The sequence below is a fragment of the Poecile atricapillus genome, chromosome 13 (assembly GCF_030490865.1).
Source record: "Poecile atricapillus isolate bPoeAtr1 chromosome 13, bPoeAtr1.hap1, whole genome shotgun sequence".
Lineage (NCBI taxonomy): Eukaryota > Metazoa > Chordata > Aves > Passeriformes > Paridae > Poecile > Poecile atricapillus.
This window is the reverse complement of record NC_081261.1, coordinates 15,618,890-15,645,778: the sequence shown is the minus strand read 5'-3', so window position 1 is coordinate 15,645,778 and position 26,889 is coordinate 15,618,890. Positions and strand designations below refer to the sequence as shown.

Sequence of the window (26,889 nt, the reverse complement as noted above, 5' to 3'; positions counted from 1 at the left end):
TGTCCCAGGAGCTGCTGGAGAGGGCCCTGGTTCCAGAAGGGAAAAAAAATAAGGATGAAAACCTGACTGTGCTGCCCAGTGTGGGATGAGGGGCTCGGAGGTGCCACACCAAGGACTCCCACCTACAGAGTCAGTGCCCACAGACAGCACCAGAGGGGATTCCCACCCTGCAGACAGATTCACTGAAACAGCCAGAACCTAGTGAAGAAAATCAACTGTTGGCTTTAATTATTGCGTACGTCTTCGTCTCTAGGGCTAGGAAAATCTCAACTGGTAAATATACATTTCATCAGAATGCCTTTGGCTGAAATACACCATTAGCACATTCTTCAAAGTTACAACAAAAGTCTTAGAAATGTTAAAAAGGGCTATTTTTTTTCCTTTACTAAAATAAAGGAGTGCACCCCCCACCCCGACAAGGCGCTAGGACGGACAGACGGGAACTCTTGGCTGTGCAAAGCAGAGCGTTGATTACAGTAACAGAAAGAAGTCGGGACAGGAGTGGGGAGCCTGCATAGCACACGGTGAGCGGTGTCAGGTCAGCATGTCCCAGAGGCAGCAGCAGCAGAGCGCGGTCCAGCACGCCGTCAGGCAGGCGCTCTCGCCCGTGTCGTCCCTCCGCCGCTCCTCCACGACGTACACTGCGGGCACAGAGGGGCTGGTGAGGCACAGAACGGCTGGCACCACGCACACTTGTCAGGGGACAAGAACCAGCTGTGGCCCTGCCCCCAGGTCACCTTTCCAGGAGGTGCCAGCTTCCCCAGCTGCAAGCACATCTGCAGCCTGTCCGTTCAGACTGGCATTGCTCAGCCCCCTGGAACGAGGAGCTGCTCTCCAACACCGCTCCAGCCCTACCACACACAGAACTGCCTCCTTCCCCAGGATGACAGCGCAGGGACTAGTCCTGCCAGGGACCGGTCCTTGGCCCAGCTCTGTGCCCCTCCTGCATGTGAGGGGACTCCCAGCTCTGTCAGGCACAGGCGAGGAGGTGGCAGTGCAGTGACACCTCACTGGCCAAGGGGCAGCTGTCCAAATGCTCCAGGCACCGCCCCATGGACAGAAACCATCTGCCCAGAGGCTTCTGGCAGTCTGCTGGGATTTACTGCTTGAGCACACAGGAGGGAGCCCCAGGTTTGGATAGAGCTCTCCAGGCAGAGCCTCCTTGAGGCCAGTGTGCTCCTTGCTCTCTGTGCCAGCTCCCGAGGCCCATCAGGACAGAGGAACAGTTTATCTCTGGTTCCTCCTCGCTGAGCCCAGGCTGCCACATCCAGAACCGCAACAGTCTGAGGGCAGGCAGGGGATTGTCCTTCCTGACAGGTCTGATTGTTGTGATCTGTGTGGAGAACGTGCCCCTCCACCCAGGAGTCCAACCCAGGCAGGCAGCCAGTGCTGGGCAGGCAGAAGCCTGGGCAGGACACAGCTCATGGCATCAGCCTGGCCTTCCCAGGGGCTTGCTTTGTGCCCAGGAAACCGTTCCCCAGTCACTACTTCAGCTCTGCAGAGCGATGGGCAGAGGATGATGTGCTCCAGCTTACATGATGCCAAAACCCTGAGAGCACCGAGCGAGGCAGAGAGAGGGAGTCCAGTACCCCACATGTCTGTGCCTGGGGACAGCCTGTGCCCGAGCCTCAGGCAGTCTCCCTCTCATCAAGGGGAATAAAGGAGAAGAGGCATCCTCTGCCCAGGCAGAGCCCAGCTCCAGGGGAGCCCCTGCACAACACTGCTGTCCCACTCCCTCTGACCATTCAGTCCCAGCGCCTCAGCCCTTGCCCCAGGAATGGCAGGATGGAGGCACCCTTCTCCCTTCAGCCCCAGGAGGAGGTGGCAGCGCTGTGAGGGGCTGTGCTCGAGCAGAAGAGGTGCAGAGCCCAGGCTGGCAGGACCTGATGGAAACCTGTCTCCCTGTGCTGCTGCCAGGGTGAGGCTGCTCGACCTCCTGCCCACAGCCCAGGGCACCCAGCCCCTGCCACACCCGCACGGAGCTCGGTCCATGACTTGTGAGCCTGGCACCCCGGCTGCCTCTTTCATCTCCCTGAAAGGGTGGATCACAGACCCATCCCATGCTGGCCCCAGGGGAACATGTCACACGGCAGACAGGACTTTGGTCAGGGCCCTCCTTCTTCCCTGCCCTCAGCCCCAAACCTGCACTCAAAGCCACGCCTGGAAGACTCGCAAAGAGAACACAGAGGCTTGTGAGCCCTGACCTTACACAGCAGCGTGTCAGCAGCTCTGCCCACTGCCTGATCTCCATGGAGAGGTGACCCAGGGGCTTGGTCTGGGCTTTATTTTCCTGGTAGATCCAGGAGCTCTAAACAAGCAGCCCTTTGGTGTGTTTGTTTGCTCTAAGAAGGTCCTGTTACAATCCGTGGAGGCGAAGCACACACCAAATGCTCTCAGTCCTGTGTAAGATGGTGACATCTCTGTGCTGGAGCCCGGGCACAGCCCAGGCATCCAACCAGCTGTTGGATTGCTGTTCAGGCTGTCCCACCTCTGAGCCATGGGGAGCTGGATTGCTGCTACCAGAGCACTGCCATACCCAAAACTGAGGGCCCCAGAGCCCTGAGACAGCCAGACCCACACCAGAAGGAGCCTGCTCTTTACCAGCTACAATCAGCTGTCCAGGACTGCAAGAAGTGTTTGCCTGAAGTATTTATGATTAATCCATTAGAAGTTTTAAGCTACAGCCAAGTGTCAGGGACATGTCGACAAAGCCTGTTCAAGGCATGTACAAAGTGCTGTTATGAAACACTTGCTGAAATATTAAACAAAATGGCTTTCCCAAGCTTGGGCTGGTGCAGAGGGAGCCGGGCGTTCTCCCCATGGCTGCTCAGCTGACTCGTGTTGGATGCTGCCCCTCCACACTGTGGGTGACAGTGGCCATGGGCATCACCCTGTCCCTGTCCCTGTCCTGTCCCTGCCAGCCTCCTGGCACTGCTGTGGTTGTGCTGGAAGGAGCTGCCCAGGGCTCACAGGCACAACTGCCCATTAACAGCTGGGGACAGGACCAGGACAGGGCAAGGGACAGCAGCCATGACAAGGCTAAGACTCACTGTGGGGTTGGGGTGAGCCTTCCTGTTAGAAGCAGAACTCATGTTTGTTCCCTCACTTCTGCTAAAAGCTGGAAGCCATTTAAACCAGCAGCACATTGTGGCAAAAGCACCTTTCTGCATCTCTGAAAAAAAGCTGTGGTACTTTAACAAACCCACTCACCTTCCAAGTTCAGGGAATGCCCCAAAGACAACACCTGAAACACACATTTGAGAAGTTGCTGCCTTCCACTGCAGAGCTCCTCTCCAAGGAGAGCAATTCTCGAGGGCAGCTCTGCCTCTGCCAGCAACACTGCTGCAATCTGAGTGTGCACACCATCAGCACTGGAAACTTTCACACTCAGAGAGCATCTGGGCAATGCTCTGAAGAGAGACAGCCACCCCTCCTCACAGTTTGTGAAGCTTTCTTTGAAGCCTCATCAATGTTTCAGGAGTTGCAGCTTTGTTGCTGTCACCACACAAATTGTCAGAGAGGTTTTAACCACAGATATACAGCATTGATGCTAAACAGCTTTTCTGATCTGGGTGTGGGGCTTGCAGAGGACAGGAGAGGAGCAGGACAGGTGAAGGGTGGTCAGCTGTACAGTTCTACCAAAGCACACAAGCCGGGTGAACTGCTCCCAGCCCAGCCTCTCACCAACCTGGAGACACCCTACACCAAATCTGCTCATTTTGGACACCTGACCATTGGCTTCAGGGCACCAACAGAATGACACAAGTACCCAAGGACATCGAGAGCACGAGGCAGCAGCTTCACCCACTCCTCCCAGCCCATGCAGTAGTGCTGTACAAATGCAGTGTTAACCCCCCATATCCAAACCTCCTGAAAAAAATTCATTGGGAAGTCTTGCACAGCCCATTACTGATGGCAAATCCCCCCACAGCTTCCCAACCAACTGCAACCAGCAGGACTGCATTGACAGATATCAGGTTTTCTACTGGGATACCTTTGCCAACAAAACCCAATCCAAAATCTCTGTGAGATTCCTCAGTGCCTGAGTGCCTCCAAGCTAAAGCCACCTAGTTTTCTATGGTGAGGCTTATTGGGAATCTCATCAGCTGCTTTGTGCTCCTCTTTTGGCCAAGGTTGAGCACTCCACCCACCTCCTACAGCACAAAGGGTCCTCATTACTATGAACAGAAGCCCAGTGGTCCCAAAAATAAGAGAAATTGTGATTTCTCTTGGAGGCACTAGAAAGCACTCAGTTCTAGGGTCCAGTTTTGATGGTTTCATTGTTTTTCCTGAAACAGGATGGGAGAAGGTATAAACTGAGAGACCCTCCCACCTCCTAATCAGCCTTAAAGAGCGTAGAGCACAATGAATCATGCTTACCCTGAAAATTGTATCACTCCCTGTAATCACACAGCAGTGGCCTGCACAAACCAGTGCAAATAACTCCCACTTTGTTTTTAAAACAAATACTACAATACCTTCTTATTTCATGTACAGTCAACTTTATCTTGAGCATATACATTTTGCTTCTTCTCATACCTAATTGATATGTTAATCATTAGCTCCATGAGGGAAAGGAATGAGCTGTACTTTTCACCCGGTTTGGCATAAACTAAAATTGTGACCTTAGACTGCAATGCCCCTTATTGCAGTGCTTTACTGGGTCTACAAGGATTGCAGTACAAGGGCACTGGTGCCAGAATCAGCCCATCCTCTCCCAGGATCCTGACACAGACATCACTGTCAAGGTACCAGCTTACCTACATGGGGGTAGTGACGGTGCCTGAGAGCCCCTGAGCTCCTCATGCTCTCCCAGGAGTCCTGCTGCACATCACAGGGGCCAGGCCCTTGCCTGGGTATCTCAGGAATGACAGGAATGACATCCAGGCACAGAGAAGCCAGCAAGGGGCAGGCTCAGTGCCTGGGGAGCAGGAGGTGGAGAGCACAGCCCAGCACCCTCTTAAGGTGCCACTTAAGTTTTTTAAGTCAAATCCCACAGCCCTAAAGTTTACTCTCCTTTAGCTCAGCTGTGTGCCAGCACAGACCCCTCACCTGCACTCCTGGCTATGAGGCAAGGCCTGGGGCACATGAGAGGAAGCAGAAGTAAGTAATACACCAATCACTGCTCCTGCAGTCCCAAAATCCTTCCTGTGCTATCAGAATGGCTGTGTGCCATGGGAACAGCTGGTCAGAGCAGGAGCATTAAGTAATAACAGAGTCTCATCTGGGAGGGAGAGCACTGCAGAGAAAGGACCCATAAGCCTCTTCCCACTTGTCAATTAAGTGGGTTTTATCACAATCCACTTCTGCAGCAAGAGCTTTGTTTTCTTCAGCGAGCAAGATGTCTTGCTCACCACCACTTAGAATGATTTTGTGCTGTCTCCAGCAGATTGCTAAGTCAGGTGAGCCTCTGCATCTGCTTCTTACCTTCAAACCATTCTCACCCAGGTCCTTGGAAAGCTTTTCTGTTCAGGATGGAGGACAGAGAAGGGAAAGCAAGCACAAGTGCATCTAAGGGATTCAGAAGTGACAGCAACAAGAAATCAGATGTCCTTGAGCCCCTCTTGGAGGTGCACACTCTGGTGCAGACCCAGAGCTGCAGGAGGAAGGACCACCTCGCTGTGACCTCCCAGATATCCCCTTCTCCTGAAATAAAGCCTTCACAGGCAGCAAGTGCAGAAGAGATTGCAGGACTTGGGAACAGGGACTAAACTTTCCTATGAGCTGCCACCAAAGCTGCTCTCTGAATGAGGCCTCCAGGGCATAGCCTGGGCACAGATGAGATCTAACTCCCTTGGCAAGGAAGGCATTTAATTGTTCTTTCTCCTCTCTGGGGGTATTTGCTCATGCCTAACAGCTTCATGCCTGTTATTCCTCAGCCCCCTGACTCCTTCCTGCCCAGAGGCTTTCACTGTGTGCACAGTCTCTACCGACAGCACACTCAGAGCTCAGGAAATACCTCAGAACACTCCTGAAACAGATACCAGAGCTAGATGGAAATTCAATAGCCCACTTCCAAGCAAAAAAATCTTCCAAAGCTGCAAAATGCTCAGAACAAGTTTCACAACTCCCAGCTCCAAACACAAATGGCAACTGCCAGAGCCACCTGAGCAGAAACCAAGCGTCACGGAATGAAAACACCACAGAGTACACGTAGTTCCACCTGCAAATCCCCTCTGCCACCAGACAGTCACTGCTGACCCAGCCCAGATTTTAGCCTGGGCTCAAGCAGAAACAACTGATCTACAACTACTCACACAGGTATCAGACCTGCCCTCTTCCACAGCCACATGCCCGGGGTTCAGCAGGTTCGGAAAATTCCGCCTTTCTGTTCCCGTAAGACTCAGCAGCTCTGACACTCACCCTAGAGAGCTGTTTCAGCTTTCAGGAAGCTGAACAGGCCACATATTTCAGGGAAATCACTGTGCAGGCAAGCCAAGTGAGCACTCTCCAGAGCCAATGCTGCACTGGGAAAAGCTGTTCCCCTCTAACACAGCAACCCAGGTGCCAAGCACGGGTTAGGGCTCAGCAGGAACCCCGCAGAAGATTTTCTTGCAGCTGAGTTCAGGGCTGGAAAAGATATTGTTTCCTCACCTGAACACAGAGGGATGGGATTAAGAGATCCTTTAGATAATGGAAGTGATACTAATCAGCATTTATGGTGTATCAGTGTACCTGGGAAGGATTCAACCTCTCTAAAGGCACAAGCATTCCTTACGGGAGTCAGCACACCTTCTGTAGAGTACTCAGGTCTCAGCAGGATGTCAGCAGGCATCAGCCAGCTCTCCAAAGCACATAAACCGCAGCACATAGGTTAGAAAGTGTACAGGAGACACAAGAAACAAACTTTCCCTCAGCTCAAATGTACAGTAATTCAGGGCTTCAGACTCTACAGCCTGTTTCTAGACTACAGCAGATTAGAGACATCTCCCAAAACTACAGATTTTGAGAACTTCCTCTAACATCTTTTAAATCAGTAAAATCTTAATTTACTGTTACAAGACGTTTTTAACCTACTCAGCTGCAGGGCTAAGAACACACAGTCCTCAACCTGTGTCTGTGCTTACACTGAAAATTTAGCATCAGACCTAGAGTTAAACAAGACCTGGCTTGGAGGGAACTTCAGCACAAACTTCATCTTACAAGGATCTTGCAAAGAGTGACTGACAGGAGGAGGGACAAAGCCCAGTTTAAAGCAAAGGGAACGTGCCCCAGTGAGATCCCCCTTGTGCAGCCCCACAGGCTCAAGCAGCACAGTCTGTGCAGGGTCAGGAAAAGGCTGTGCACTGTTTGCTCCCCACCCAGCCTGGTGCCCAGCTGACATGGACTGGAACAGCAGCCTCCTTAAAATCAGCCCACACTGGAGCCAGCCTTGGCTTCCTGAGACTCGTTTGTCTGAAGCGTGTTTTCAGACACTGGACCTGAATTGGGAATAATTTTCTTTGCATTGGGTTTATATTAGATTATTCCCTCCTTGGGGGTGAAAAGCAGTGAAGGTGAGGTGAGACAGCAGCCCCAGGACTGCGCTGTTTGCCAGCCAACAGTGCCTGCTGTTTGTGCAGCCAGGGACAGAGGGAGGGATGATACAGCAGTCCTGGAGGAGAGAATGCTGGGGTTTAAAGCATGCTAAAGAATGAGAAGCAGATAAGAGGACAACTGCCAAGATTTTTTATTTTTTTCTTTGGCAGGACTCCAGCATCTGGAGTTGCAGCTCCTGAAGGTACAGGAACAGTTAAACTAAATGCTCTGACAGACTACTTAGAAAGGGTCAACAGAGAAAAAGCCTGTCCTCCAAATTAACTCCTGCTGGGAAAGGCTCAGCTTCACATGGCATGGGAAGCAAGGGGGTAACCACTGAAAGGCTCTGGAGAGCCCCACCAGAATGATTCCAATCACCCCCCTTTCCACACAGAGACAGGTAAAGAGGGAAAACCATCCACCCCTGCAGCAGCAGGCAGTGCCTGTATCTAGGTGACCTGTTTATTCTGCAGCTGGACAAACATTAGGAGGCAGACAGCATCACTGTGGCTATTACTCTTATCACAGCCAGCTTTGCTACAAGTAATCAACTTTCAGAAATAAGATTTCCACCCTGTGTGTACAATGGCTCAGATGCAATACTGAGCTCTGTTTGCCTTCAGTGCCTGCTGACAGAACCTGGTTCCCTTTGGCACAGCATGGAATAGCCTCATCCATTACGTTGGCATGTATCAACAGGGAGGGAGGGGGTAGAAATTAAACTGGTCAAATTGCTAGCATCAGCTTCTGCTTTTAAAATTAGTGTGTCACTTTGCACTTTGGCTCATTCCACTTCTTTTTAAAGCATACTGTTACCAGCTGCTTTACATTTCACCTCTAATTTACATAGACAAGAAAGTACCAGCTGACCAGTCAGCAGTTTCTGTGGTTTCCTTATGCCAGTTGACAACAAAAAATGAAAATACTGGTGGGGAAATGAGGTATCTTCGGGAATGAGGTATTTTCTTCCTCTTACAGCAAGCCCCTGCTGTAAAGAACCTGCTCCCTACACAATGCTGCACACAGGAACCACATTCCCAAAGCTGTGTGTTTCCCAGCTTTGTTCTGGTGCAGGCAAGTCCTCCCTGGCCACACCAAGCACTGTGTGGCACATCTACCCCGTTCCAGAACTCATACCCACATGGGCTTTGTGTGGACAGACACAGAGTCAGCCCTCAGCCTTTGCAGCAGGAAAACTGCAGGCAGGGACCAGCACATCAGCTCCCAGAGCTCAGAAGCTGAATCAGACACCCATAATGTCCCTCAGGCTCAGTAAATACTTTACCATCTCTAAAGGCAAAGGACAAGTTGTTTATCTCTAATGAGCAACAGCCAAGTCAGTTGCCAGCCCTAGAAAAATGTGGGAGGTGGGGTTTCTTTGCAGATTTTGGTATCAGTAACCTGGTCAAGCCTAAAAGCCATTCATCCAAAAAACAAAACCATAAGGGCTTCTGTGCCACCTCAGCAAGTCACCAGTGAGTGTCCAGCTTGCTGCTCCTTCATGTGGAGAAAAAACATGCTTTGAGGTGTTTCACACCCTGAGGTAGCTGGGGTGACTCTGAGGGGTGCAAGCTTGTGCTCCATCCCCTCTGGGAGAAGGAACACTGGGATCAGCTGCAGTCTCCCTGTCCCACAGTGCCCCATGGGGGTGGCCACATGGCAGTCATATGGCCACCACCACTAAGTCTTAACACATAACCACAAGCTGATTTCTGCACCCCAGACATCCTCGTGGCTGGCTAACCCTGCACAAGTCCAGAGGGGAACACATGTGTTCTTCTTGTGCAGAGCTGTTCTGGAGTGCAGCTTCCTCCAAAAGCCTTTAGATTTGCCCCCTATTCAATTGCATATTGAAAGGGTGGCAATACCCCTTTCTCACCTATTTGTCACAGAGTCACTGCTCACTGAACAGCAAAAATTTTCTGTTTCCTACCCTTAGCAGTACTCAGGTTAAGCTGCTTCCCTGTTACATCTCAGATGCAGCTTTAACACAGAGAGTGAGACGTGAGGTTTTTCTGCTTCTCCAAGGGCCAGCTGGACAGGTTGTGTCCATTGCTACTCCTGACAGGCTACAAATTAAGATGAAAAAACACCATCACCATAAAATGCTACTTTACCATCAGATTCTGAGAGCTCAACAGTAATTATTTCCATCATTCAAGACCAAAATATGATACATAATTACTTCCACACATTAGCATTAACACATTGGCTATGACCTACAGCATAAGAGCCCACTCTGCAGTTTGCCCACACATTAAAATAATGTAAAGCATGGAATTTAAAGTATATCAAATTTCCTAGTTTTCACTGTGGACACACATTTGTTCAGAAATAACCAATGTACTACTTGGAGTAGCTTAATTCATTAGATTAAGCAAAGTCACGTAGGAGATCAAAACATCCGCTCTGAAAGGAAAGCATCCACACAGTAGCTCTTCCCAGATAATTGTTTGGGAACACCACAGGAACTGACAAGCCACATGAAATCACACTAGGCCAGCTAGGCTGACTGCAATGCTTTGATTAAATTTAGATGTCAATGTTTTATATTAGAAGTTCAGCCACACCAAGAGAAACACAGCACTAGAGTAACAGATTTATAAAAAATTAGCTTTTTTAGAGATATCCACTCTAAACTAGACACTCCTGGGGCTTTTATACAAAGCCCCTTTGAAAGCTCTTTTACAGTGTCAGAGGACAAAGATCAGGTTCCAGTTTCACAGACTGGCCAAAAAGGAGCAAGGTGGGGAGGGGGGAAAGGGTGTTTAACAGAAGGAGAATGAAGAAAAAGAATGCTTTTGCAAACAAATGCAAAATTATAGCCCTGACTTCACTTTCCAGACATTAATAAACCTGTTTAAAATAAATGTGTGCCATCCAGAGGGACCTGCACAGGCTGAAGAAGTGCAGGCAGGTGAACCTTGTCAAGTTCAGCTGGGCCAAGCAGAAACTCCTGTACCTGGGTAGGGGCAATCCCAAGCACAAACACAGGCTGGGTGGAGAATGGATGGAAAGCAGCCCTGGGGAGGACTTGGAGGCAGTTTTAGATGGATATTGGGAAGAAATTCTTCCTTCTGAGGATGGGGAGGCCCTGGAACAGGGTGGCAGAGAAGCCGTGGCTGCCCCATCTCTGGAAGTGTTCAAGGCCAGGCTGGATGGGGCCTGGAGAAAATTGGGATAGTGGAATGTGTCCCTGCCCATGACAGGGGGTTGGAACAGACTGATCTTTAAGTTCCTTCCAACTCAAACCATTCTGTAATTCTGTCACTTTTTTACATCTACTTCTGCAAAAGCAAAGCAAATTAGAGGCTCCCAAGGTGGGTTCAGAGACCACCTGTAGCTGCAGGAAGGCAGTTCGAGGACAAGACTTACCAGAAGGTTTTTGATTTATGGGTTAGAGTGCTGTTTCTGCAGAGCTGAAGTTGTGTTAGCTTAGGCTCAACAAAATCAAACCTCCTACAGAACAAGCCTGGGCTCTCTGTGAAAGACACTCAAACACTTGGCTGCTTGACCCCTCCAATTTCCCAGCCTATTCTTTGTGCTGGTCCTCAGGTTTGTGAGCAGAGCAGAGGACATTCAGTGTCATGAGTTCCCTGATGCAGTTTGATATGAGATCCTTCAAGCTTCCAAGGCAGCAGAATTGTCTCAAAGCCAGGCTGTCCAAAGCCACAGCCTCTGTCTCCCTTCAGCCTCTGCCAGCACATCCCATTCTGTGGCTATAGTAAAAAAGCAACACTGGCACAACCAAAGATGTTTAGCATGGGAGACAAGGAGTTTTCCCCTGCCCAGTACTAAGATATATCTCTTAGCCACCCCAAATCCCAGGGAAAACCCTGATTACACTCTGAGTCCATGTGGTGGAAAGCATCACCATGCTGCTTCTTCCTCTTCCTCCTTCTCAGCAGGGTTCTCACTCTGTTACAGAGGAAGTTGAATCCATGATTTGCCCTCAGTTCAAGTTCTTATTCACTCACACCAATTGTTCACTGCTTAAATTTGGGCCCTCCTGACAGACCCACACCAGACTGTTCAAACCCACTGAACAGTCCCACCTCTCTCAGCTTCTCCTCGTAGAAAGAAGGAGAAGCTCTTGTCCTTTAATCATCTCCTCTGCCTCTGCTCTGACAATCTGAGGCTGCAGCAAGCCCCAGGAGAGCTGTGGGTGGCAGGGCACACCAGTGTGCCACAGTGTGGGGACGTGGCACAGAGATGGAACAGCCAGCTGCCAGAGGGAAGGTGCACCATCCTCCCTCCCTTCCCCAGAAACCTGGGTTTTTCCACAGAATGATAGCTTCAAAAAAACCCCAAAATGCCCAGGAATGAGTCGATCACTTGGACACTGATGGGCTCAAGAAAATCGAGGCCCATTAATTCAGTATGAATTGTGCATTTGAATATTATAAGCTTTAACTGTGCGGCCTTTGGCTGAAACTTATCGACCAAGAGACAGGTGGAATGAGAATTGTGGCAAATCTAAAGCCTGTGCAACAACCTCAGCATAAGGATTCCCTTGAGGAATCAGCACTAAGGATGCTCAGCAGTATTCTCTAACAACCAGAGAGAGAACTGCGAGAGACACTACAGCAAAATAAAGCACAAAAACAAGCTGCAAACAAAATCAGCACTTCAAACAAGTCTCCACCTCCTCCAAGGCCATCAGAACACATTACTTCAAGGTCAGTGTGTACTCATGTGAGGCAAACAAGTGGCCCTGACATGGTGCAGCAGCTGCTCAGCCATACCTGTGTTTTTCGGCCCATCTGCGTACACGGGTCCTGGCGGTGGTGGAGGTGCGTTCTGCCATCCATACTGGGGATATCCTTGGTAGCCTGGCTGGCCTGGCTGGTAGGGCCCGGGGGGATAGCCGGGGTAGGGGCCGGGAGGAGCCCCTGGCTGCTGTGCATAGGGTGGGTACGGGGCAGTCGGGCCCGGGCCGGGGTACGGTGGAGGATTATCGTAGCTCATGTGGGATGCAGAATCTGTCCTGAAAAAGAGGGAAACAAACAGGACAGCTGGTTTGCTTTTGTCTGCTCATCCATGACCATATGAGTTCCATTTCAGACTGTTCTCCAGAGGGCCCTATGTTGTGTTGAGACTTCAAAATGCCTAGTCAAGCAGCAAATTTATTTTTAACCCTATCATAGGGGCAGGGATGAAGTCAAAGTAATTTCCCTAAGTGACAAAAGTTTAGCTGAATAGGGGTAACATGCTGCTTTCCAGTCATGCATCAGCTACTCACCCTAAGTCTTGCAACAGCAAAGCAAAATCCTCTGCTTCCTCTCACGATTCACTTTTAAGAGAGATTTAGAAGCAATTACTTCATTATTCTGTCAATATCAGAAAGGAAAATGATGGAAAAATGCAGTCTGCAGCAGGCATATTTAATAGCTTTGACAGGACAAGGAGTGAACACAAATGTCCATTACACTTCTGCTAATTGTTAAAGCCTCCAGACCAGCACTCTGGAGCAAAGCTGTATGTGAATAATTTCCTAATGACACTGCACCCCAGCACGTTGTGAAGTCTTCCAGTCATACACAACTGAATCATTAAGCAGCCACAAGGAATCAGGGCCTTGGGCTCAGCCTCATTCAAAAAGCAACATTAAAGACCTTAGAGAGCTGATGCTCATAAAACCCATGTCATGTATTACTCATGGCACAGCCATCGGAAGACAAGACTGTCACAATACTGCAACTTTAATGAACCTCTAGGCAGCATGACTAAGCAAACCATTTCTTACATTAGGCTTCTGGAGCTTCTCCCTGTCTGAGAAACAGAAGTGTATATTAATATCCTACACATTCAGGAATCTTCCTGAAGCAGCTGTACCCTGCTATTTCCTTCCCCTATTAAAGGGTGCAGACAGGTCACCAGCTCCCCTTTGCTACACTGCTCCTCCCACATGCCACAGGGACAAATACCAGAGCATCATTTGCCTCAGCCAGGCTCACTGCTGCTGGTTTGTAGTGGGAGAGGCTGGTCAGCAGGAACCCCTCTGGATGGCACTGGGATGGGCACTAGGCTGGGCAGCAGAACCCATTGGCACATCCAGTGAGCTCTGCCTGACGCAGCCCCGAGAATTTCACCTTTGCACCGAGCCCAGCGCCACGTGTGGGCACAGGCCAGCGGCCCAGCCCCTGGGCTATGTTTAGCTGCTGCAGTCCCTGGCAGTGTGCAGCCAGCTGTTTGTTTACAGCCTGCTGCTCCTCAGAGCCCCTCCCCGAGGAAGGATCCCAAGGCTCTCGCTTGTTTACGCGTTGCTCCTGCCCGAAGGTCGCCAGCACGACGATGCCAAGTGGCACCGCAGGGCTCTGCCACACACAGAGCCCGGCTGATCCCAAACAATGCCTGGGATCCAGGGGCTGCTCCAAGGGGACACTGAGATGCCCTTGAGCCTCACAGGCAGCAGCTGTCGCTCACCTGAACTCATCTTAGTGCTCCTCTTGGTGTGCCAGGCACAGTCACAGAATCACAAACACGCTGAGTTGGACAAGGATCATCCAGTTCAATCCCTGGCTCTGGATGGACACCCCAACAATCCCACCCCATGCCTGGGAGTGGCATCCAAACCCTCCTGGAGCTTTGGCAGCCTTGGGGCTGTGACAATTCCCTGGGGAGCCTGTTCAGTGCCCAGCACCCTCTGGGGGAAGAACCTTTCCCTGAGATCCAACCTGACCCCACCCTAACACAGCTCCAGCCATTCCCTGGGTCCTGTCACTGGTCACCAGAGTGAAGACATCAGTGTCTGTCCCTCATCATCCTCTCACAAAGAAGTTGTCCCAGCTAACTCCTAAGGCAGTGTTGTACCCTGCACATGATGTTTCTAATGGCTTTGTCAAGAATTTTAACTGCTTAACCAATGCCAGGGATTACAGGAATTTTATTTATGGTTTGTTTTTTTTCCCCCACTGCTAGGCCAGCCAGACCACTTAACTGCTCATTTTAAAACTGACAAACACAACATACACTTAACTCAAGGCTCTTTAACCACTGCACTGCAATGCAACGCCCCTACCAAGTCTCCAGCAAGGAAATTCTTCCTTCAGGGAGGCGGAGAAAGGCAGGCAGCAAGCCCTAGAACTCACTTCAATGAAATCAATTAGAGAACTGGGACACACCAGACCACTAATGCTCACCTAACCCAGAAAATCATCCCAAAATAACATCCAAAATCAAGTTTCCAGGGAAAAACAAGGCCAGAGCAAGCATGTGTGTGTGTATACCCACAGACCACTGCGTGTGGCAGAGTAACCATTTGGTGTCCAGACATGGCCCAGGCAACCCTGTGAACCCCCTGGACTGCTCAGTCTCCCTGACCCAATGCTGAGCTGCTGTCCCTGCTCCTGGCACGAGGGGATCCAGAGCACTGCTGCCTGCCTTGTGGAAAACTGCCTCCTGCCCCATCAGGAGGTCACCCTCCTGAATTTAGGAGTGCCCCAAACCAAGGAGGTAGCATGTGGAAATTCCCTGTTACAAATCAAAGAGCCCCAGCCTGTTGTCTGCTCCTTGGGCTGAGGACAACTTCTCCATCCATGTTCCCCTTCTCTGCTCAAGGGCGTAATTTTGCACCCTAGGTACAAATATATGTGTTTTTATACACACACAGAGAAGGCTTTCAAAGGCAGCAAAAAACAGATCATGTTTTGTTTATAAACCTTAAGAACCCCCTGGGCTTAGCTTGCTTTGATGAGCTCTGTCCAGCTCCAGCAGACTCATCTGGATTACTTCAGTTTTTCAAAGTCTTCCTGCCCAAGAGGATGATCAACTCAGCCCACCCTTTCCAGGGAAGGTCAGTCTTCCCTTCTGTCCCTTCATATGCATCAATTAATTTATCTATATTAATATCATTAATATTTTAGTGCTGAAGTAAGGTTTAACAGATGCTGTGATACTTCAGCTGGCTGTGAACTCAAATTCAGTCAGTAGATGACAAACTCAGCCATCCCACTGCTCCCCTACCACGGGGACTCATGCTGGGACCCATCCTTCTCCATCAGGACTGGCCATTCAGTCCCTTTGGTAGCCAAGCAGGGAGCCTGCCTGGCCTCTGTGCAAGCACCCAGCATGGGAACATTCTAGAATCCCTTTGGAGCCCATGGAACCACACAGGTAACAAAGCAGAAAAGGCTGAGATGGGGATCAGCTATACATGTTAAAACTCAGAAACTCCTGAAAGAGTGTGGTAAGAAGAGAGCCTGGTTAAAACCAAAAAATCTGCACATCAGCTGTTCTGCAGAAATGTCTGTGAAACAGAAGGAGTTAAAAATCCAGCGGCTTGAGCAAACAGGGAAGTGGCAGCATAGAGAACAAGAAAGAACCACTAGTGCTCTTTGTTTACCAGCTCCGTGTCAGCCGTGTCAAAAGAGTTTCTGAAGAGAAGGAAGGTTTGGAGTGGAGGCAGTAACTGAGATTCCATCTGTTGATATGGGAGAGGTACCGAGGGGAAGACTGGCCAGAGCCTACTGACAGCTGTACAGAGACAGCAGAACAGAACAGAAGAAAAGATGGAGATTAAGAAGAGCGTATTCCACAATGGAGGGTAAAGTAACACAAGAGAGATTAGGCAAGAGATAAAAGAGATGTCCAGCATGAACACTTCCAGCAGCCACTGGGGATTTGTCTGTGATGAGGAAACTCCTGAAGAATTCATCAGGGCATTCAGCATCCAGGTGGTAGTTGTGGGACTTAAGTTTTCAGAAAGAATCTTTCCGTGTCCCCCACTGCCAGTCATTGCTACACATGCACATCCCTTCTTGCCCTTTTTGAGCTGTGTGACAACACTGAGACTTCTTTCAGTCTCATGACCTCATACATGATTTTACACACTTCCTAGCCCTATTTACTCACATGGTATGTGTTTGCATGGCTGGACTTTGAATCATGGAGCAGATACTTTCCAGAGACATACCTGAGCTCTTAGTCAAACGTATCACCGAACTTTGCTGTGGGTTCTCACCCCAACCAGTAATTCTGTGTGAGCTGCAACCAGGATCAACCCCTGTGAGGTTGCATCAGAACCAGTATCTGTGGCTTTCCTAGTCAGCACCTCTCAGAGGCAAAGCTCTAGAGAAAGAAGCCGACCACCAGTAAACCCCTTTGCTTGCCAGGGCACTGCAGAAGGTCCAGCAGGAAGAGCCACCACAGGCTCTTGGTCCCTGCACAGCCTCACAAAGAGATTTCCTTGCAAAAAAAGAGATTTCCTTGCAAACAAAGAGATTTCCTTGACTTGTCACTAAGCATTTTCCCTGTCTCTGCTGCTTAACAACAGAGAAATTGTTAATCCATCTGAAGAGAATGGCAAAGCACGTTCCTATTCCTCCTCCTGAATCAGTACTTTTGCTAAGGGGCAAATTCATTAGTACATCATTGTTTCCTTAAGTTATATTCAAAGTCCTGTGTTCCACACTGCTGAGGAAACATTATTTCCCCTACCCCAACAGCAGGGTTTCATTTTTAAACAAGCTGCTTATCATAGTTACCAGCCCAGAAGGCTGCACTGCTGCTCAAAGGGTCTGCAAAGCAGAAGCCACTGAAGTACAGTGTCATATAGAAAATGCACATGGCACCAGATGTGCAGGTACACACAGAGGTACCAACAGGCAAAAACCACCATCCTATGGGAGAATATCAGTTCTTCTACAGCTGTAACCTGGCTCTGGCTAAAGGTTACAGGTTTAAACCTGGCTTAGCAAAAGGTGCAAGTGCAGAACTATAATGCTTTGCATTCACTACACACATATATATATTTAGCTTGTCCATTTTGGCAACCAATCCTTAGAGAAACAAATTTCACCATTAGGCTTTGAAAAAACTTCTGATTGCATCACACTTACTGCCTTGTACAAGGCCAGCAAAGCAAGGCAGCTGCTATAGAACTAGTCAGTCACTGCTCCTGATCCTCCTCTTCCAGCACACTCATGAATTTATTATCTTTTTCTTTCTTCAGGCATCTCTCCTGAGCTGAAAACTGTCTGCTTCAACAGAGCCTGCAACATTCCTTGATTATTCTTTGCAGCCATCGCTGTGCCTTTTAGTGTTCCCATTTGTCTAGGAAAAAGCAGGCAGACTCTCTTTGCACAGTGCCACAGCTGCCTTCTGCTTCCCACCCCTTTCCCAGCCCATTCCCAGGGCAGCTCTTGCCATCCATCAAGCTAAAAACAGAGCTCAAGTTGCACTGTACGTAATTGCAACTGCAAGATCCTTCCAAGTGGGAATAGCTCCTGTAGAGCCTGTCACTGCGCACATACAGCTCAGCACACTGCTCATCCAAGTGACAGCACACAGTCTCTTCCACAAGAGTCTGAAAACAGCCTCACTTCCAACCTGGGCAAGTCTCACCATCCACAAGTTTGCACCTTAAAACTAGGAAAAAAGGAACAGGAAGCCTAATTTAGATGGCTGCTGGCTGTGTCACTCCACAAGTGCAGCCCTGTGGCACAGCCTGGGGGCCTGGACAGGGAGAATGTTTGGTCAGAAGGTGACATGATGCATGAAAACAACCAAGAATGAAGGGAATAAGGGAAAGCATGGTGGAAGAATGCTTTTCTGTTAGCAAAAGGGGTGCCCAAACAAAGACCCCCTCAGAGCCTGCCAAGATGACCCAGTTTCACCCTTTTCCCTCCTCCAAAGGGCCACGTACAAGGCTGGTACTCCCAAACATTTCTTGAGGTCAGACTAATTACAGCTACTGTAATTATTGCCCAAATGACTGGAGAGCAGTAGGAATCTGCTTCTACCTGTTGGCACATTGTTACCTTGGCAAAACTGAGGAAAGGACACATAAAACCATCTGTATTTTTACACAGTAGGTGTTCACAGCTACTAATCCACCTGCAAAGAAATACCAATCCCTATGGACAGCTGCCTGCAAGTCAGACCCTTCAAATGCAATCTCCAGTGCAAGCAAATCTATTAAATAAAGAACTGTGCATGTTGGGTGAGACAATCTAACCAGGGTGCTGAAACAGGGTGAAATACCTTTTCTTGCATAGGGAACAGCACAACAAACAGCCCTATGAAAACAAATAGAGAGATTAGTAAATTAAACAAACAAACAAACCAAAGAAAATCAGCAGTCTGGAACACAGCAAAAAAACCCACCCACAACGACCCGAAAGCAATTAGTAGATTTCTGGAATTTAAAGGCGAGAAGTTGCTTGTTCTTAGGACAGCAAAACAATCATTGCACCTCCTGCTGATGTAGTCAGGAGGAATCACGGTTTGGGTATGGCAGGTATTGATTCAGTCTTTGCAGAGATGAAGATGGAGGGCACGGTGAGAGGCCAGACCCTGAGAAGGACAACTGGGGCACCCTGATGTAACCCACCCCTTCCAATGCCTGCAGCGCTAGGGAGCAGTTTTCCAATACAGAGCTCTAATGGAAAGTACATTTAACATCAACAATCCAACTCCTGGCAACCAGCCTAGCATTTAAATTACATTTCATATGAACAGTATCCAAATGAAAAAGAGCACAAGTGGCTTTTAAATGGCACTGGCTCCGTGTTTCCCTCTTACTGGCTTATTTGTCAGCTCCATTTAGTGATTGTATGAAAGGTACGTTAAGGATAAATTTTAAGAGATTCCACTCTTGCTCAGTTTGCTTCCAGGAAAAGCTTCCTCCCTGGTTTGCCCTCCCACTTCACCAGGTAGCTCCCTCCATCAGCCTAGAATAATAGCTGAGGGGGAACAAGAGCTGCCCACCCCCTCCTTTTCTGACAAAAGCTGTTTGAAACTACTTTCATTTCCAAAATGCAGGTCTAGGAAAAAGCAAAAAGCCCAGCTTTGTGCTGTAAAAGGAAAAACTAAAACCCTCTCTCTGTTCAAGTTCATTTCTTTAAGAGGTGTCCTGGACTCCAGCACACTCACAGTCCTTGGGAAGAGGGGCATTTCCTCATGTTTAGTTGAGTGGCTGCCAGGAACCTCCTGCACAAAACAACTGCTGCTCGTGTGGCTGAAGCCATCAGATCAGGCACTGGTTTGGATGAACAAGCATTTAACCTTCCTGAGCCAGGTATTCCCCCCTCCTGGTATCCTCCAAGCCTTCCAGAGATATTAAGTGTGCCCATGTGTGAAAATGGAAAGTGCAACTGATGTTTGAGGCTGAGGCTGGTGTCTCTACAAAGTGTCCCAGCTCCCCAGTCCCATCTGTCTTCTTGGCAAAACCACTATGGATATGCACATTTCCAGGTGATTTTGGTTGCAGAAACCAGGATTTGATCAGCTCTAAAGGGCTGTCATGCTGACAGTTTTTGCCTCAGAGGTAACATCTCTTGTGAAGCTTCACAGTCACAGATCTCCAGAGAACTCTTACCAATGCACCCTCATTCCCACACAGGATTGTGTGCCAGAATTTTCCCTCTTCAGACAAATTGCAATGTCTCGTTATTAGCAACACACAAACCTCTTCAGAATTACTACCCATCATCTACTGCCTGCCCACTGTCTACATACATGTTCTGCCAGAAGGGAAGTATGAAGCTGACATCGTTCCTACAATAAAACCATTAGTGGAAAAAAAAATTCAGATCCAATGCCCTGCTACTGTTATTACATGAACTGCAACCTTATGGGGGAAAATTGTCCAGCTTGCCAGACATCTGAAGAAAGGTTTTAGAAAACCTTTACATGGAATGTACTTTAACACTAGGAACTAACAATTACAAAGATAGAAAGCATCACTTCACAGCCCCTCAGTGGTGTCAGCCATGGTGCTTGTTGCTGACACACCAGGTGAGACTGCCCAGGTACAGCAGTGCCTGTGGCAAAACACACCAAAAAGCAAAATGCTTTACAAAGAAATGATTTCAGAGAGAAGCATCAACATCTTGATTTCAGGTTTTGAATGCTTTACCATGCACTGCTCTTCTTCAAGTCTTTTTATGATGTATTGCCGTAGATAATTCCAGAAATACACGACTATAGTTTACTGTTAAAGTGGTGTACTGACTCTTTTAAGGTGCAACAAATACCAAACCAACAAAAAACTCCATGAAAACATCTGATTCTCAGGTAAAACTAGGCCTGCAAATAACAGTTAAAGCAAGCAGCTTTGTTGGTCTAACTGAGAAGAGAACGTGAAACAAACAATACGACTGGCAAGAAAATTAGTAAGCACAGATAATACATTTGTATGTTATTCAGATGGTGTTCCGGCAGCATTCCAGCCATGGAACAGCAGCAGTCTTTCAGAACAACTTCCCCAGCTCTGAAACACTGGTGGATTAAGTGGAAGATACTACCCAGAGCACAGTGATTTTCTGGCAGCACACAGGCAGCAGCACACAGCTCCCAAAGCATGGTTATGTTGCAGTGTGCAGACAGAAATACTGGCATTTTCTACAGCTGAGATCTCATTACTGAGAAAGAGATTTCCATGATAGGCTGGAAGATGGAATGAGACTGAGATTTCTCCGCCCCCTCCATGTTTTCTCACTTTTTCTGCTTTTCCATAGCTTTCATATGGCTATAACATTTTGCTTGTAGGGCATATTGCAAGAATCCTCTTTAATTCTGCTTGTCACTGGCCACTCCCAGATTCTCCCAGTGGTCACCACACCAAGAAAGCCGTTGCCTTACCCTCACAGGGACAGAAAAACTTCCACACATCAGTGGACTGCCCTCAATAGCTGGTAAGACCAAATAATACCTCAAGAATACATTATAATCCTATATGATATCCTATATATCAGAGAGTGAGTGGAAATCTCTCTCTCTCTGATATTTAAGTGACAGAAACAGCAGCTTTTGTTCAGCAGTGGTGGTGCCTGGCATAAGGAATAGGACAGACCAGATGCTTCCAAGGAGGTCCATTCCCCAAAACCCTCTGCAATCCCAACCAGCTGTGGGCAGGCACTGGAGCACAGCACTGCTCCCTCCCAGGACAGCGTGGTGATGGCCCTTCCACACCAGGGGATCCCAGCTGGGAAGAGCTCCCAGGATCCAGCTGTGAGGGTAGCCCTCACATCTGGCTGGCACTCAGCAGGGGTGTGAGGCCAAGCCCTTCACCCCAAATCCTGGGGAAGGCAGCCTCTCCCAGGCTGGGCTGAGCAGGCTCCTGTGGGGAGCCAAGAGCTGCCGGCAGGACGCCAGGCCTGGCAATGCTGACCGTCTGCTTGAATGACTCGGGCTCCTTCCTATCTTTCCCTATTCCCAGAAATGACGGTGCTATTTTCTACTCATTGAGCCATTGGGTTTGAGGTCAGCAGCAGGAAGTTGAGAAAGGCAGGATATGCAACCCAGAGAGTAGAAAATATCAATATTGATAGCAGGGAATGAGTAAATCTGCTCATTCAAGGCACCAGCTCCCACTAGAAGTTTTCAGGGACCCTTGAAGCTTATCAGGTCCAGCTGTGCCACAGAGAGATCACAAACAGGGAACAGGAGAAATGCAGACCTGTTTCTTGAAAATCCAGAGTTACACAAGCTTGCTCTGCCGTCTTAGGAAAAAAAACAAACAAAAAATCAGGTAACATTCATCTGATCCTGCACAGAACTACCCTGAGAACAGGCAGCTCCTCTGTTTATGGTACACAAAGCCCTCCAGGTACTTCTCTGTCATCCCAGTGCAATACTATGAGCAGGAACATCTCTACTTACACTCACTGAACACCTCTGGTTTTCTGAGCAGCAAAGCACTGCCAATTTGAAATGTAACATGGACACAGGGCAGAGGAACAGCAGAGCTCTCTGCTCTGACTGACACCAGGACACCGCCTTGCAGGGGCTACTCAGCACACACAGAGCCCCCACCCATGTCAGAGGCACTCCTTCACAGTCTCCTCTTCGACCTCTGCTGCAAGGACACCCACCAGCCTCTGCAGATTATCAGTTACAGCTCTCACACCATTCTGGGAATGACAAATCAGTATTTAACAAAGATGGCCTTTATAGCACATGAATAAGAGGCAGAGTGTAGCAGACTTTGTGCTGCAAAAGTTCCTGTGCTTGGTTAAATCACTATTCTGCGCAATAGAAGATTATTATCTAACATGCACATTAATCCCTGACTGCCCCCAAAAAGCACTGAAATACGATCAGAAAAAATTTATAAAGTCTCAGTGTTTCCAGCCTCCTCCTCAGTCTACCTGATACAGTAATATTATTATTATCATCATCAAAAATTTCTAGGAAGAGTCATTTATTATTTAAGCAACTGATGAGAAATACCCCATTGCTAGCACAGCAGCACTTCCCACACCTTGTATCCTATCACTGTATTTACACAGCACAAGGAGAAGGCAGCAGCTCAGCACAGTCATTATAACTCACCCACACTCACTACCTTACCCAGGCTTACCCTATTTACAATCAGGTTGTTCACACACATCTCGTAGTACAGGCATCAAAAGCAAAAAGCACCTCTTTTTTTCCTTTCAGATAAAGCTAAACACGAACCTGGGATGAGTGGGACAGATCTTGGCACTGGCCTGGACAGAGAGGGGCTGTGCCCACTGCCATCACAGGGGGTGGCAGATCCATGCGGCAGAGGACAGGAGACAAGTCCTCTCCTTCCCTCATTCTCCTGTTTCACCGTGACATTTAATTATCCAAATGAGGTGTCCTCAGCTAAAGGAGCAAGGAACGTAAATCCAGGACAACCATAATGGCTTTTAAACACACGATGCAGCACTATTATTTTTACTCTGACTGCTGCCATACCTCTGGCTCTGCACTACATTAGCCTCAGCACCAGCACCAGCCGTGCCCAGCTGCTCTGGGTGCCCGCACAGCCCCGGCCGGGCAGCACCGAGTCCCCGGGGCCCCGGCCCCGCTCCGCCGCTCCCCTGGAGCTGTTCGGGGCACCCTTCCTTCAAAATCCGCATGGCCAGGCAGGGCTGGGGGACGCTCCTGGGGGGTTCACTGGGCCCCTCCTGCCCCGAGCCCTCCGGAGCGCTGTCCCCAGGGCGGTCACCCACCGCGGGCTCCCAGGGACGGGACGGGTCCGGCCCTTCACCCCGGGGAGCCTCCCTCCTCATCCTCCTCATCCTCCTCATCCTCGTCCTCATCAGCCCTGCGCGGCTCCGCGCCCGGCCCCGCTCCCCCCCACCCGCCGTAGCTCCCACCCTCCCGGAGCGGAGCCGAGCCGAGCCGAGCCGGACCGGACCGGACCGAGCCCGGCCCAGGCCCCCCGGCCCCTCACGGAGCCCCGGTACCTGCGCCCTGCGCGTCTCGCGCCGCCGCCCGCACCTGCTGCGCACCCCGCGGGACGGTGACGTCACGGGAGACACAGACCACGCCCCCTCCGAGCGGGGCGGGCACGTCACGGCCCGGACCCCGCCCAGGGGCGTGGCCACACCAGGGGCGTGGCTGGAGGGGACGAGCAGGGAGGCCCCGGGGCCCGTCCCGGCTACTGCCCCTGTCCCTGTGTCAGCTACTGCCCCTGTCCCTGTGCCAGCTACTGCTCCTGTCACTGTCCCTATCCCAGCTATTGCCCCTGTCCCTGTGCCAGCTACTGCTCCTGTCACTGTCCCTATCCCAGCTACTGCCCCTGTCCCTGTGCCAGCTACTGCTCCTGTCACTGTCCCTACCCCAGCTACTGCCCCTGTCCCTGTGCCAGCTACTGCTCCTGTCACTGTCCCTACCCCAGCTATTGCCCCTGTCCCTGTGTCAGCTACTGCCCCTGTCCCTGTGCCAGCTACTGCTCCTGTCACTGTCCCTATCCCAGCTATTGCCCCTGTCCCTGTGCCAGCTACTGCTCCTGTCACTGTCCCTACCCCAGCTACTGCCCCTGTCCCTGTGCCAGCTACTGCTCCTGTCACTGTCCCTACCCCAGCTATTGCCCCTGTCCCTGTGTCAGCTACTGCCCCTGTCCCTGTGCCAGCTACTGCTCCTGTCACTGTCCCTATCCCAGCTATTGCCCCTGTCCCTGTGCCAGCTACTGCTCCTGTCCCTGCTACTGTCCCTGTCGTTGTTCCTATCCCAGCTATTGCTCCTGTCCCTGCTACTGCTCCTGCTCCTGTGCCAGCTATTGCCCCTGTCTCTGTCCCTATCCCAGCTATTGCCCCTGTCTCTGTCCCTATCCCAGCTATTGCCCCTGTCCCCGTCTCAGCTCCTGCCCCTGTCCCTCTCTGTGCCAGCTACTGCTCTTTTCTCTGTCACTGCCCAGATATTGCCCCTGTCCCCGCTACTCCTCTTGTCTCTGTCCCTGTTCCATTCCTGTCCCATTCCCGTCCCAGCTATTGCCCCTGTCTTTGTCCCTGTCCTAGCTACTGCTCTTGTCTCTGTCCCTGCCCGTCGTGCCCCAGCTATAGCCCCTCTCCCAGTCATTGTCCCTGTCCCTGTCATTGTCCCTGTCATTGTCCCTGTCCCCGCTGTTGTCCCGGCCGGTAGCGGGGTCAGAGGAGCCTGCTGCAGCTGGAAGGACCCGCGATGCTCCGGCCGTGCCCTGGGGAGGGGAGGGGGTCCCGGCAGCGCAGGACTGGCCAGGGGTTAAGCCAAGGAAGGACGGCGGGCTCAGGCTCAGCCTGCTCGGGACAGGGCCCAGCAGCAGTGAGACCCGGAGAGTCTCCCCCCACCAGGGACCCCCGGGCAGGGCAGGGGCTGGGCTGGGCCCCACAGCCTCCCCACAGCTCTGCTCACTCTTCCCTTCCCTGCGGGGGCTGGTGACGGGACACCCGGCTGGTGACGGGACCTTTGCACGGGCGCTGTCGCCTTCTGCTGATAACGGGACTCATGCGTAGGAGAAGGTCCAAGCACAGAGCCTGGGAAAGCGATTACGGGTTTGCCCAGATAAAATAGGTCAAGGACACAGGTTGGAGTGTTCAGTCACCGTCCCTGCCCCTGGCACATGACCGTGACTCACGGTGGTGGCCAGCAGCGAGGGGACAGCACTGGCCACCTGTGGAGTGACGCTGTGCCGGGGGTGTGAGGTGGGCTTGGGGACTGTGGTGGTCCCCAGGGAGTGGAGCAGCATGATCCTGCTGCTCCTGTGCGTGCTGAACCCAGCTGCTTTTTCTCTACCATCGACTCATAGATCTAATCAGGCCAGCTTAATGCTAGGTCCCTAATGAGGCTCAACCAGGAAGAAATTATTTAAATTAGTTATGTGACATGCTATATTCTTGGGCAAGAGAAAAACAGGATACAGAGCTACCCCTGCTCTGTCTGAAGAACTCTGCCAGCATCGAAATGTATCCCAAATGAAACCTGCTGGCTGATGGGAGGTGTGGGAGACATTCAAGAGCCCTTCCAGGGCACCAAGAAGAGGCTGCAGCTCCCTGGATGCAGGCAGTGAAGCACCATCATTCCCCAGCCTCGCCTGCCCTCCTCACACAGAATCACAGAATCATTTAAGCTGGAAAAGCCCCCTGGGACCATTGAATTCAATCATTCCTCCAGCACTGTCAAGGCCACCCCTAAACCACGTCCCCAAGTGCCACATCTACATGTCTGTTAAACTCCTGCAAGGATGGTGACCCCACCACTGCTGTGAGCAGCCTGTTCCAATGCCTGAACACCCTTCTGGTGAAACAAATTTTCTCCAATATCCAGCCTAAATGTCCCCTGGTGCAAATTGCAACCATCTCCTCTCATCCTGTCCCTTGTTGCCTGGGAGAAGAGGCCAGCTCCCACCTTTGATCTCCTTTCAGGGAGCTGTAGGGTGGGAGAAGGTTCCTCCCTGAGCTTCCCTTTCTCCAGGCTGAGCCCTCTGACTTCCCTCAGCTGCTCCTCATTAACCCTGTGCTTCAGACCCTTCCCCAGCTCCATTCCCTTCTCTGGACATGCTGCAGCACCCTGACATCTCGCAGAGCCTCACAGGGAGCAGTTTTCTCCACAGAATGGGGAAAATACTAACCAACTGACCGACCAGAAAATTCCTCTGGATCACTGTGTGCCACACCCATGGGTCCATGTGGCTCGAGTGAAGGGTGTGAGGAAGAGGAGGGCTGGCATGGAGGGGCCAGAGGAAGGCACTGCACACATGGGCACGAGCTGGGGCTGCTGGGCCACTGCCCTGGAGCTGCAGACAATTCCAGCTCAGTTTCCTCTCCCTATGATTTCCATATGCCTTTGGAAATGAAAGTGCCCAGCCAGGACCTCACAACAGAAGCAATATACATTGTTCTGCTGAGCAACACTGAACTTGTGCTGGTCCTTGACTCCGGTGCCAGTGGGCACACACTGTTGTCCTGTTAAACATTAACTGGGAAGGCAGCTTGTAAAACACTGCTTGGCTTCATTAAAATCTTCAAATGACACTTGATACTTACATATCCTTATGAGCAGTTTGCACATACTTTATTAAGGCAGGCCAGGCTTTATGGCTCTCATGACCCCTCCAGCAGAAGTTATACAGCAATTTCTAGGTGCAGCTGTCTTTCCCCCTGGGAACAAGGCTGGTAGGGAATGCCATACTACAGACTG

At 50.4% G+C, this 26,889-nt stretch overlaps 1 protein-coding gene across 4 annotated transcripts; it reads right to left on the bottom strand.

The window, feature by feature from the left end:
• Positions 1-202: 202 nt before the first annotated feature.
• On the bottom strand, positions 203-23,832 carry CYSTM1 (cysteine rich transmembrane module containing 1). 4 transcript variants are annotated; one of them, XM_058848754.1, is made up of 3 exons: positions 23,679-23,832; positions 12,264-12,505; positions 203-641 (listed from the first exon to the last, which is right to left on the bottom strand). In XM_058848754.1, the coding sequence occupies exons 2-3, from the start codon at positions 12,484-12,486 to the stop codon at positions 535-537; spliced, it is 330 nt and encodes a 109-aa protein (XP_058704737.1). In that variant the 5' UTR covers positions 12,487-12,505; positions 23,679-23,832; the 3' UTR covers positions 203-534. The 4 variants fall into 4 exon arrangements, with proteins under 4 accessions (XP_058704737.1, XP_058704736.1, XP_058704735.1 ...); XM_058848753.1 differs by having other exon boundaries at positions 23,713-23,731; XM_058848752.1 differs by having other exon boundaries at positions 23,683-23,704.
• Between the last annotated feature and the right edge of the window lie 3,057 nt (positions 23,833-26,889).

What these genes read in the sequence shown, in the direction of transcription:
- CYSTM1 (XM_058848754.1), bottom strand. Translation starts at nt 12,486, where the DNA reads ATGAGCTACGATAATCCTCCACCGTACCCCGGCCCGGGCCCGACTGCC. An exon ending in AGATGGGCCGAAAAACACAG is followed by an intron (nt 642 to 12,263) that starts GTATGGCTGAGC and finishes CTGTGCCCGCAG; the next exon opens with TGTACGTCGTGGAGGAGCGG.